General features: G+C 44.6%; 1 protein-coding gene across 1 annotated transcript; it reads left to right on the top strand.

The window, feature by feature from the left end:
* Nucleotides 1-6740: 6740 nt before the first annotated feature.
* On the top strand, nt 6741-8545 carry CCR75_005406 (uncharacterized protein; the record flags this gene model as incomplete). Its single annotated transcript, XM_067963487.1, has 4 exons — nt 6741-6955; nt 7018-7152; nt 7243-7631; nt 7674-8545. The coding sequence occupies exons 1-4, from the start codon at nt 6843-6845 to the stop codon at nt 8543-8545; spliced, it is 1509 nt and encodes a 502-aa protein (XP_067817584.1). The 5' UTR covers nt 6741-6842.
* Between the last annotated feature and the right edge of the window lie 3824 nt (nt 8546-12369).

Below are 12369 nucleotides of genomic sequence, written 5' to 3'. Positions count from 1 at the left end.
TCTCTTGTAGAGGCACCGGTCTTGGCATTGCCAGACGCGGATAAGCCCTTTAGCGTCGTCTGCGATGCAAGTAATTTTGCAATCGGCAGCGCGCTCATGCAGAAGGATGACGACGGCGTTGACCGTGTCATCTCTTATCAGTCCCGGCTATTAAAAGCCGCGGAACTGAATTACCCTGTGCATGACAAAGAGCTACTTTCAATAAAGTATGCTCTTGTCAAGTTTCGTGTGCACCTATTGGGCACCGAACCATTTGTGGTTTATACGGATCACGCATCACTGCGGACCGCAATAAACTCACCGCACCTCTCGCCTAGAATGGCAAGATGGCTCACATTCTTCTCTGAATTTAATTTCAAAGTTGAATATAAGCCGGGTAAGTCGAATGTCTTGGCTGACGCTTTATCGCGCAGACCAGACTTCGAGGTTAGACACCAGGAAAGTGTGTCTAGTGCGAAAGCACAATTTCAGCCGTCGACGTTGGCAGCCATGAAGGCATACCACGTGACGAGCTCATTGGCCTCTGAGATAAAAGAGAGCTACAGTCAGGACGACCACTGTCGCCTGCTGTTGGACCATTCGGTGGACGAAAGGTTTCCCTTCCGTCGCACCTGAAAGCTAAGCTAAATCGCTTTAGCTACAGCGATGGCCTGTTATGGCATCAGCTGTCACCTTGTGACCCTTGAGAATCTAAGTACCGCATGACACAGATTTCAAGTTGGAAATACGTCACGAGCTCCATGATGCACCAACAGTTGGGTATCTGGGCCGTGAAAAGACGTTTTACGAGTGTCAAAGAACTTTTGGTGGCCACATCTATATAGATGGGTGGCCAACTAAATTCGCTCTTGCGAACAGTGTCAGCGCATTACGCCTGCACCGTCCAGCAGTGCGCGACCAAGCCGCTTCCGATTCCAACCAACTATTGGAAGTCAGTAAGTCTGTACTTCATGTTTTGGCATGCCGCCGATCATAAAGGTCAGACGAAGCTCGTCGTCTTTGTAGACAGACTTAGCAAATTGACGCATTTAGCATCATGCAAAACATCGATCACAGGCAAGGAGGCAGCTCTCTCGTTCCTAGATCATGTTTACCGACTACACGGGATGCCCGAGTTCAGACTATCGGACCGGGATCCACGTTTTAGGTCTGGTTTTTGACGACATGTGTTTGAGCTGCTAGGTAGCAAGCTCCACATTTCGACCGCAGATTATCTCCAGACCGATGGTCAAACAGAACGTGCCAATCGGATCGTGGTGGATGTCTTACGCACTATAGCAACTCCCAAATAATGGAGCAAGCAGTTGCTTTTTGTGGAGTTAGCTATAAACAACAGTGTCCACGCCAGTACAAGTGAAACACCGTTTATGTTAATGGACTAAGCTATCATCGGTCGCCGGTTTCGTTTGTGCGCAGCCCGAGTCTTAGTGGGGGAGGGCCCCTAACTATGCTCGGTGCGAAACAGGGACATAGTTTCGTCAATATGACGATGACCCATGAGGGGATCATCTCAAAGACTGAAACTTGCCCTAGTGACCCTGCCAGTTCAGCAGTGGTCAATTAAACTACGTCCTATGACCGGCCTCTCGGCGGTGTCATAGGCGAGTTTGATGCTAAAACGTGAGCGCGACTCAACGCTGTGTGGATGAGCGATAAGCCATCACAAAAAAGTTCGTGACGCGATGGCAAGTCACAGGACACGCAAAAAGAATATGCGGACCGAAAAGGTCGAAAAATAATGAGCGCGATAGAGTGGGTGAAAAGTGCTATTACGTACTGCTACCCTACCTAAAAATGCAGCTTCTGTACTACCTGGAGATACTACGAAGTTGTTGCCGCGTTTCATTGGGCCCTTTTCGGTGGTAGAAGAGGTTGAAGACCTAAATTATAGGCTCCACCTCCCCCGTATATGAAGACGCACCCCGTAATTTACGTGCTTCTCTGAAATGGTATTTAGACCCAAATGAGGTCACATATCCCCATCCGTCTAAGGAGAACGATGGTGACGCCGACTGTGAGTCGAGCGTCGTTCGGGTGAGGGGGACGGTGAAGGCGAAAAGTTGTCGGACCGACTCCTCCCACCACGAACAGGACTTGGAGAGCGAGGGACATCACGCGAGCAACGCGTATCCCTCAGCATTATCCTCTCAAAGAGGTCCAAGCAAGCATTCAGGCGTTCATAACCCTGACGAGCCTTCGCTCGGACACCAACGAGATCTGAAGTCAGTCGCAAGACTTTACCCTCGAGATCCACAATACGTCGTTCAGCAGCGCTTACGATTGAACGGACGAAGGTAAGGCAGCCGCAAGTAGGTAGGCGAGATCACCCCTCCTATCGGGTGCCGCCTGCACTGATGGATGCGGGTAGGAATCAACGCTCCTTGATGGAAGTTTGCTTGCCCACGCTCCGAGAGGCAAAGGTATCAGATTCTCGTCCAATGGAGAGGTTACCCGAAGAGCTTTGGGAACCGATCGATACCCTACGTATTGAGGTGCCCGGCTTGGTGGCTGCCTATAAAAAGGAGCACCAGCTGAGGCCTCTTCGCGAGTCTCAAACGGACTAGCAGAAGCAGCGTTGTGAGAAGAAACAGGGGGTACAGTACCGCCAATGATTTCTTTCACACGTAAGCGGGCGAAATTAATTCGCTGCGACCGCTGTTTTACCGCATCGGAATGCGGATGAATGCGGCGCAGGAATTCCGCCTCGTATTAATCGGGCGTTTCATTTGAACGCAACACGACCGGGATCGAAGAAATACGCTTAAGCGATTTTTCCTGAGCCCTCCATGATTTAAAGACGCCATAATAATTATGTGCGTCTACAAGAGCGCGCTCTAAGAGCGACGCGCTTGGCCCGTTTCAACGAGGACATTTAGATGGAGGGGCCGTCGTTAATGCCACCCGTCACATAGCCACGTTCAAAACGACTGGCTTGTGACACCGACTGAGCACGTTCCCGTGTCGTCGGCGGAGCGTTAGACTGGGAATCATCTATGTTAGAACCATTATGGATAATGGTCTGAGAATAAGGCGTTGTGGTTTACCCAACGGAGAAGCAAACTGCGCCCTTATGGGCAGCGCTCTCATTAATGGTCGCTACGCTAACCTAGCGCAGACGACGAGACAGCATTCATAAATGGTGCTGTCTCCATGTTGTAAGCAATGAGAGAAGTTTGGTTGGGCAATAATGCGCCATCATCCTTCCTCATGAGCTCGTTGTCCACATCACTACTATGAGGTGACGGCAACGGCGTCGACTCATTGAAGTCGACAATGAGCGACGGATCAACATCCTCACTGTTAAAGTGGGATGGATCTTTAAGCCCTGTTAACGCGACAGCAGCAGTAGCTGTCGGCATTTCGACTAAGGCATTGGACGCTACCGCCGTGTTAACGCGGCGCGTGCGCTTAGCGCGAGGTTGAGTGAATGTCTTTCCAGATGACCAACCAACGTGGCTCCCTTTAGGTGGAATCCTTGGCGCCGTGTATGGAAACACAGGTCGCTAGAGTGATTGAGAGAACTAGCGACGCGTAAAGCTGCTCGCAGTTCCTCGCTCCTCTTTGACGAATTTAAAATTTAAATTCGTTATTTAAGAAGGATGGTGTAACGGGCTAAAGTTGCCATAACGTTACACAGTCCCCGTTAAGTACACTTGGTGTACTAAAGGGGATAGTCAATTACTTAAATAAAGTATTAGACCCAGCACTCGAGTGTGGTTCAAATTTGTGATCAACTCTTGTTAATGTGATGCACATTAACGTGATGCACATTAACAAGAGTTGATCACAAATTTGAACCACACTCGAGTGCTGGGTCTAATACTTTATTTAAGTGCATTCACATTAGGAGGGATGATGCCTAGCGTCATCCGTTACGCGATATATCTAGAAAGATATGCTCGCAATAAATACTAGTATTACCTACAGAGATGACATTTTTGATTGGTAAAGATAGGTACTTATATTAAATACGATTAAATATAAATTAGTATGAAAACAACTTTTACTTAGTAAGTGCGCACGAGGAGCCGGATTACGGCTCCCGTGACTACACTTTACTAGAGTACTTAGTGCGTTGGGTGAGGTCGCTAAGGCGCCCACCACAATTACCTCACTGCACGCAAGAGAAGAAGCTCTAACCGCTTGCTCGCTGTGCTAGGGTGTGTGTCTAAGTAGAGCGTGGCCGCATTACGACGTGCCAGCCTACAGCCCTTCCAATCCGACATCCGACGCACCGCAAATTATGCAGGTACTTCAACAACTTTTCGCACTGGTTCCTGATTAATTTTGGGCTAAGAAATAGCGTTGTCAGATATTAGAATCATTTTTCCCAGCGGTATTTATTTACTATACATGATGCGACAAAAGTAAAATGTGGGCAACGTGTAACGGGGCACTGCCGACTTGTACTGCTTCAGTACAAGTCCACTTCGCACCGCTTCAGTGCGAGTCGTGCCTCACGTCACTTTACGCACACTAGTACGTGCAGAGGAAGACTCTCTTTATATCCTTGCTTTAACGAGGGCTAAAAGTAAACTGTATTTAATATGATAAGTTCTTCTGTTACTATCTATTTAATACTAACTTATTCATTTACCAATACAAAACATGTATCAAAGTTATGTCTATCTGTCTCTTTGCGCGCGTCCAGCGCTGACTGGACCGCGGAGCAAGTAGATATAATGGCGCATATCTACCAATAAATAAGCATTTCAAATATTATCTACCTTTAAGATAATATATTACTTATCAACCTTTAAGTGTTAATTTCACATGACAATACACCCCGTTTCACTAACGAACCAAAGTTACACATCGCGGTTGCCACCGGGATCTTACTTAGTAGGTACACGCAAGAATAATTATAGAACTGTTAGACTAAAAAGAAAGGAGGTAAGAAAATTTGTCAAAACTCTGTGCCAAATAGTTGTCATAAATTCGAATATGATTATACGCTCAACTTAGTCAATTAGTAGTCCGAGCTCGGCTTGATCATAGCCGAAAATACTGTTAAGTGACATTTGACTTACTGGCTGAGGTGAAGATATGCCCTGATGTATATCGATACGTACGCTATGGAACAGCATGGGATGCTGATTAGCCCTTGCATTTTATTTCCTAGTTAAATTTTGGCAAATGCTTCCGTTCTATAGTCAATTCATACAAGTTAGCATCGGATATATGATGCAGCTTATAAGCATGGCCTTAAGCTTGCTCTTTTTCTACGCATGCACATTTGTCTTTAGCAGGTCTGTTCATATATTTCTTTTATTTGACTAAGTGTAACCTCAGTTGCCATCTGCCCAACCGTTGCACTACGATAAAATAAGCAACGCCAGATTGTCGCATCACAGCGACTATTTTTTATATTTTCGGTTGCGGAAATACAAGTGCAGTGCTGCCTCGAATTCTATATTTAGAGTTGGACCAAAAAGGAGAGAAATACCGATGGAAGGACACATGAGATCTCAACATTTATACGTTGCACACCACTCGTGAAACGTCCCGCCTATAAATAACACTATTGAGGGTGACGCAAATGCCATTTATACCAGATCAATCCCAGCTTTCTAGACAAATAATGATCACCTCGTTGATTATTCAGGCGGAACGCTTAGCATTGTGTTCGACTTACGCTTAACAAAGACAGTGAAGCTAGCATACGAGTCGTATAATTTTTAATTATTCTTTGAAACACTGAAAGTTTTAGTGGGCCATGCATAAACGAATTTGACCCATTTTTCACGCTTAGAAGATTTTAAATTTTAGATCGCGCTTTCACTTTTTTATAAATCATAACTCATCTTAACCCTACTTCTTTTTATTAAACTGTTACTCCGTTTCGTCGATGTCTCACCTAACATTTCCGCCCTAACGATTTTGAGATTGACCTATTGTCTGTTTGGCACCGCTGGAACGAATTCTTCACCAAATATGTATCCGATTTGATTTCAAATGCGATAGAGATGGGTATCAATCTCAGACCATTCGCAATGGAAAGAGAAATTGATACTTGTCTTCTCATTAAATCCTCTTTTACTTAACGGAATGCGTTAATCTGTCAGTAGCAATTTATAATGTTGCAAGAGATCTGTGTATTGACACATTTGTCACAACTGCTATATATGCAACATATGCACTCGCATAATTGCGCCGTTGTGGAAATTATTAACGGCTTTCTTCTTTTAAATACATACTCGTAGAGTTTTGCGACAAGTAAGTAATCGACTTTATTGCTCGAAGAGTCGGTAAACTCTGGTCTTGCATGCATTAAAAAATTCAGTCGAACTGCTGTTCAAACTACTACAAGATATTAATCATTTCTGTCCTTTCGTTCGGAGAAGTGTCATGCTATGGCGTGCGGATAGTACGTTTCATATTGCATAACTGCTCGGTGGCACCCACTTCTCCGACTTTATCGTTCGAGGCTGTACAATGTCGATGATAGAGCACGTACAGAATTGCAGCAAAGCCACACACTCACCTTTAGTTTCGAGTGCAGTGTGTTTGCAATTGCAGCTCTCGGACTTCCAAAAAAGAAGTGGCTCAGCACAATGTATTGGTAATGACCGTCTCTGACTTTGAGGTCAAGTCTCAAAAGTCAAGTGGTGAAACTGGCAAAAGTCGCTTGTTGGGGTTCCGAAAGTGCTTATTCTGGGCTTTGGACTGAATTCATGGCACTTTGATCGTCTCAGAAAGAGCATATGGGAGTGGTCACTTGAATTGCTCCATCGCATGACGAGAGTCATGGATAGTAATGCACTGCCTTGCTCGAAGCTGGACTCTAAGACTTCATCATTCCGACTTTATCATCACGCGGAGCACCATAAACGATTTTCAGTATGGATGCCCAGATTGTCATTACGCTGCTTATCCTTGCATTTATAAGCTGCAGTATCGTATATGACGTCGAGTTGAGTCCTCAGGGACGAAAGTTGCACTCTAGAGGTTATCGGTAAGTTTTCTTGTATAGTTTCGTATGCTTTGAGCTCGACTCATGAATTTTCTGTTGTATAGGTGGCGAAGACTACAGAACTGGTTACCTATGGGTGTGGCTTACGCTGCGTTTTACATGGCCCGATACAACGTGTCTGCCGGCAATGTTTCATGGGTGCGCAATCAATTAGGCTACACTTCAGTCTACATGGGCTGGTACGTTTCGCTAAGTGCGTTGGCGTTCATTGTTCCAGCTAACGTCTCATTCCAAATGCTAACACTATCTATTATTGTTGTCTCGTTTAGGGTTCTATCCGCAGGGTCTTGGGCATATGCCATTAGCTCTCCTATCACAGGGAAGATCACTGATTGCATCGGAGGACGAAATGGCATGATCGTTGCGTGCATTGGGGCAGCAATTTGCAATCTGGCTCTTGGAAGCACTTATCTCTGGAACGACTCCTTTCTTATGAAACAAATCTTCTTTATCATATTTTACGCGTCAAACGTGCTCATGCAAGGCTTTGGTACGAGTGCTGCTGTAAAGATTAATGCAGCGTGGTACACGGCCAGTGAACGCGGTGTATTTTCTGGTGTCTTTAACGTCATGTTAACGAGTGGATACTACCTGTCGCTGGGCACTGGAAGTAGCATTATTGAATCGCTGGGATGGGCATACGTGTTTATTATTCCAGGTACTATGCTGCTAGTAATGTCAGTCATCATTATGTTGCTAGTCAAGAATACCCCAGCCGATACCAAACTTGGTCTAGCAGATCGACAACGAATGAACTCAGTGCAGAGCGATCCGGAGTGTGTCGTTTGCGGAGACGAGGTGAGAGAGTCAGAACTCACGTCCAATCAGCAAATGATGCAGCTCCTAAAAAACTTTACTTTTCTTGGATATCTCGCCGCCCTGTTTTTTCTATGCTGGGCGCGCGACGGATTCCTCAACTGGTTCCTCTCGTTCTTTGACGAAGTACGTGAAGATTCACTTTCTTCGAGTGACACGGCAATTGTGGGTGGAGCTTGGACGATTGGAGGATTTGTTGGTGGCATTCTCTGCGGTTGGATTAGTGACGCAGTCTTCAAATCGAACCGCGTCAAGCCCATATTTATATTTTCACTTCTGCAAGCCATCCTGCTTGGCGCCATTTATTTTGTGAGTGCAACGTGCAGTGTTATGACACTCGGTGCTCTTACGTTCCTCACCAGCGTCTGTATTTTGGGAAATTACACGCTACTAAGCTACACAGTGCCAACCGATTTACCACAAGACATCGCTGCGGGGGCTACCGGTATCATGCATGCTATTGGATACTTTTCAACGGGGCTCTCCAGTGCCGTCATGGGCAACGTCATCGATGAGGCAGGTTACTCTATGTGGATCGTGTCGCTTATTATAGCCTCCGTGCTATCAGGCGTGTTTGTCAAGCTGGGATCACACTTTTCTAGGAGGAAGGCCACGGAGTCACAAGCCGAGCCAATGACAATCGTGACCATGACCCATGCGTCAGATGAGCTCTCAAGTTGCTCCGTTTCATTTGAAAACGACTTTGCTATGGTGGGAGAGACACCGACGCACGTGGACCCGTCAAAATCTGTTTGAACGCTCCTCAGGGTACCATATTGATTAAGCTATTGAATTATACATCCACGTCATGGACCAAGGTGAAGATCAAGACTTCGAGACATTGGTTATGCTCACCTAAATTATCCATACCACTTCCCTCGTGTCTACGTTTCAAAACGAAAAGTATACGGGGCAATGTTAGCTTGCGCGAAAAAATATCAGTTTCGTTTTGTTTAAACACTTCATTATAATATATGCTGGACGCAAAAAGAGCATGAAAATTTGCTGCACAACTAGCTTCGTTGACTTGCACGTTGCATATGAGTTCTTTCATGCAAATAGTTTTGTCGACTAAACTCGCATATATTTTGCTTGAGCCCGGCATATAACACCAAGGTAAAATGACTAACGTTACTGACATAGCTGCTATCTCGTACAGAAGTAGATCAATTTAATATTAAAGTTGAAGTGGGGGTTTCCTGTTACATAAATATTGTTCCCTATAAGAGGAAATAAATAAAGAAGTACGAAATCATTAAGGAGCCGTTAATCTCCCTCAGTTTTCGATAAATTCCCTCAGCTTGATATGATTGGCTAATTTTATGCATGCAAAAAGGCAACAGATCGAGGTTCATACAGTAGTTGTTAAAAAGCGTCGTTGCTTAAATATTTGTTTAACACCCGAAAATTTATCAATGGGACCAGAGCGGGAAGATGTCCATTTGAGTAGGCCTACTATTGGGTGGCTAAGCGGTACATACGGTAAAGAAATCGATTCGCTGAATGCAATTTGGTACGCGTCTTTGCCTTTGTGCTTTGATTTATAAAAAGTTAAAAAAATATTCGTTGTCAATTCTAATTTATCTACGATATTTCGCAATGTCGGCCGCGAGGGTAAATTACCACTGAATAAAACTTTAGTTTTACTAACCGATACTTTTGGTTCACTCCTTAAGGTACCACCCATGCTTAATCTAATTCTTACTAAGTATCATCTGTCCTATACGGAAACGTTTTTACTTGTTTTTACTTTGGCGCATATGTAAATTTAATTAAAGAAATTAATGGTTCAAAAGATGAATCGAAACGAGTGGCTTAGGGCTCAGCGAGTTGACTGGTTCTGTAATCCTCCCCGATTTGATCTCTCGTTGACGCTGATTGAAATCGGCTACGAGATCCTTCTAGGGGAGACATGGCGAATATTTCTCTTTTTCGCAGCTTGCTTCTTCCTTCGTTTTGCCATGCCATTGTACTCGCCAGTATGGTTGACGATTGAATTGACTTTTTTTCGAGAGACTTTTAATAACTTGAAGATGATCTGCTGTGCCATTATCCACGCATTTTGATGCTTTCGGTATCGAACGATATCAAAACCTTTTTCGCTGTCGGTTCACACTTTAATGAATCATCAACGTAAAAAAGTTGGATTAATCCTATTCATACTTTGTGATAACTTAAGTCTTGCCACATTAGGATTAATCATTTCGATAATTTCGAGCGGTCCCAATTTTCTCGCCGCAAACTTGGATATTGGTGTCTCCGTATCCCTTGCAGCGTGTTCCAACGATATTCTGCGAGTATTAAGCATAGATAGATCCCCAACCTTGACTTCAACTTGATTTATTCGGCGCTTTTGATCGTAATATTGCTTTTGCGAAGCTTGTGGTTTTAAAAGATTTCTGCGAGCCTGATCGATGATCTTTGCTCATTCTTCGATAAACTCTTTTGCGTATTCGTCACTCTCCTTTAGTTGACTATTCCAGCCCAGTGCCTTTTGCCATGCAGAGCGTTCCTTTCTTGCAGTATCTATTTTAAAGGAGAGTATTCAGTGGATGCACTAACCAGTGTAGAGTGTGTATACTCTATGCTTCCCAAGTGTTCGGTCCAGTCAGTGCCATGGTAAGATACCATGCATCTGAGGGCATCCTCTACCACAAGGTCCCGGCCTTCGGTCTGTATATCGGCTTTAGCCCGATGAGCGGTTGTCATACTTAGTTGAACACCCATGATCGTCATCAAAGACTTCCAAAACATGGACGTGAACTTGCTATCTCGGTTGCTGATGATAACTTCTGGAAAACCATCGTGTCAAACGACAGCGTCAAAAATACTTCTGCTGTGGTGCATGCATCGTCCTTAACGTGCCCAGCTGCGTACTTCGTTCATTCGGAAAAATTATCGACAACAGTTAAGATGGCATCAAATCCATTGGACACAGGAAGCCCTGTTTCAAAGTCCATTGACACCACTTGTTAGCAAGCATCCGGTATTAAAATTGGCATAAGTAATCTGCCTTTTCGTTGATTGTCATGTTTCCAACGTGCGCAGGTTCCACAAGTTTTGACATATTCCTTGACGTCTTTCTGTAAGGATTCCCAGTAATACCACAGTGTAACTCGCGAGAATGTTCCGCGATTGCCCGGATAAGCAGCTCTTGCCTATTCATGATATTCCGATTTACTTTCGCTCGCAAACGGTTTCTGTTGGGCACGCAAAGACGTGTAAGCTTATTTGATGTGCGCAAAAACAACAATTTCTCTTGCTTGACAAAAAAGAACATGTTTTGGAGCCTTTTCATGATTCTTTAAACTCGGCGTTTCTGGCGTAGCCTTGTTGAAGTAGCTTACGAACTTCTGGTGACAACACGACATACGATGCGGTCATTAAGGCGGCAACTTACAGAGCCTCAGCCTCCTCCCGGGGCAGAGTTGTCACTGAGAGTGAACAAAGCAAACGTGCACCGCGTTGTTGGCAACTCAAATCGCACTTGTGAAATTAAATAATGTCCACGACAGTATCATCAGGTTGGCGCGAAAGCGCATTAGCTACGACGTTTAAAGCACCTTTGACGTGGTGTATAATAAACGTATATTGAGCGAAAGTGGTCAAGTATCGAGCCAACTTTGGCGAGACTTTCGAATGATGAAGCAGCCAAGAGCAGGCGCTATTGTCGGTGAAGGTCTCAAACTGATGGCAATGAAGGTAATAAGCCTAACCCAGCTTTGATTGCAAATGCTCCTTCTCATGAGAAGGCCAATTAATCTCATAAATTCCAGCTTCTTTGAATAAAACGCTACTGGATTGTGATGTCCTTTGATAAATTGCGATAAGACACCACCACCGCACAACCCCGATGCATCCGTAGTGAGAACAAACAAGGCAGGCTTCAGCCTTACAAAGGAATTATCTTGTTTCGCATTCCAGACCCATGGAGAATCTTTCTTAACGAGACGGCTCAACGGCAGAACTATGTGCGCAAACCGATGAATAAAGCGGCGATAATAACCAGCAAGACCAAGAAATTTTTATAATTCCTTTACAGAGGTAGGTGGCTTAGCTATTGCTTTCGTCTCAGTAGTATCAATGGATAATCCTTTGCCAGAAACATGCCCCAAAAAAAGCTGACCTCTTGACGCGCAAACTTGCACCTGCCGATGTGAGCGAAGAGTGTTTCCTTGCGTAAGACGTCGAACACGATAGCAAGATGTCCAAGATGCTCGTCATAAAAGACGTAAAAGATGTATATGTCATACAAATCTACCACAACGAATGGGAACTTCTTAAAAAGAACACGCATCAAGCGCGACCAAATGCCAAGCATTCCAGCAAGGCCCATCGGAGCAACGACCCACTAATATGTTTCATTTGATGTACGAAACGCAGTGTACTTTTTGCTATTCGGATGGATTAGTACCCTAGAGCTGTGTCAGTGACTGGCATCTTATCTAGTAATTTATCGATTCGCGGAAAAAATATTCAAGGGACGACTGACTTTGAGTTGACGTAACAAAAATCAATCACCCAACGGAGCAAAATGTTCGCGTTTCCGGATCGAAAATATTCCGAACGAGAAACACTCG

Source organism: Bremia lactucae, linkage group LG3 (assembly GCF_004359215.1).
Source record: "Bremia lactucae strain SF5 linkage group LG3, whole genome shotgun sequence".
NCBI lineage: Eukaryota > Oomycota > Peronosporomycetes > Peronosporales > Peronosporaceae > Bremia > Bremia lactucae.
This window is presented reverse-complemented; position numbering and strand designations above follow the sequence as displayed.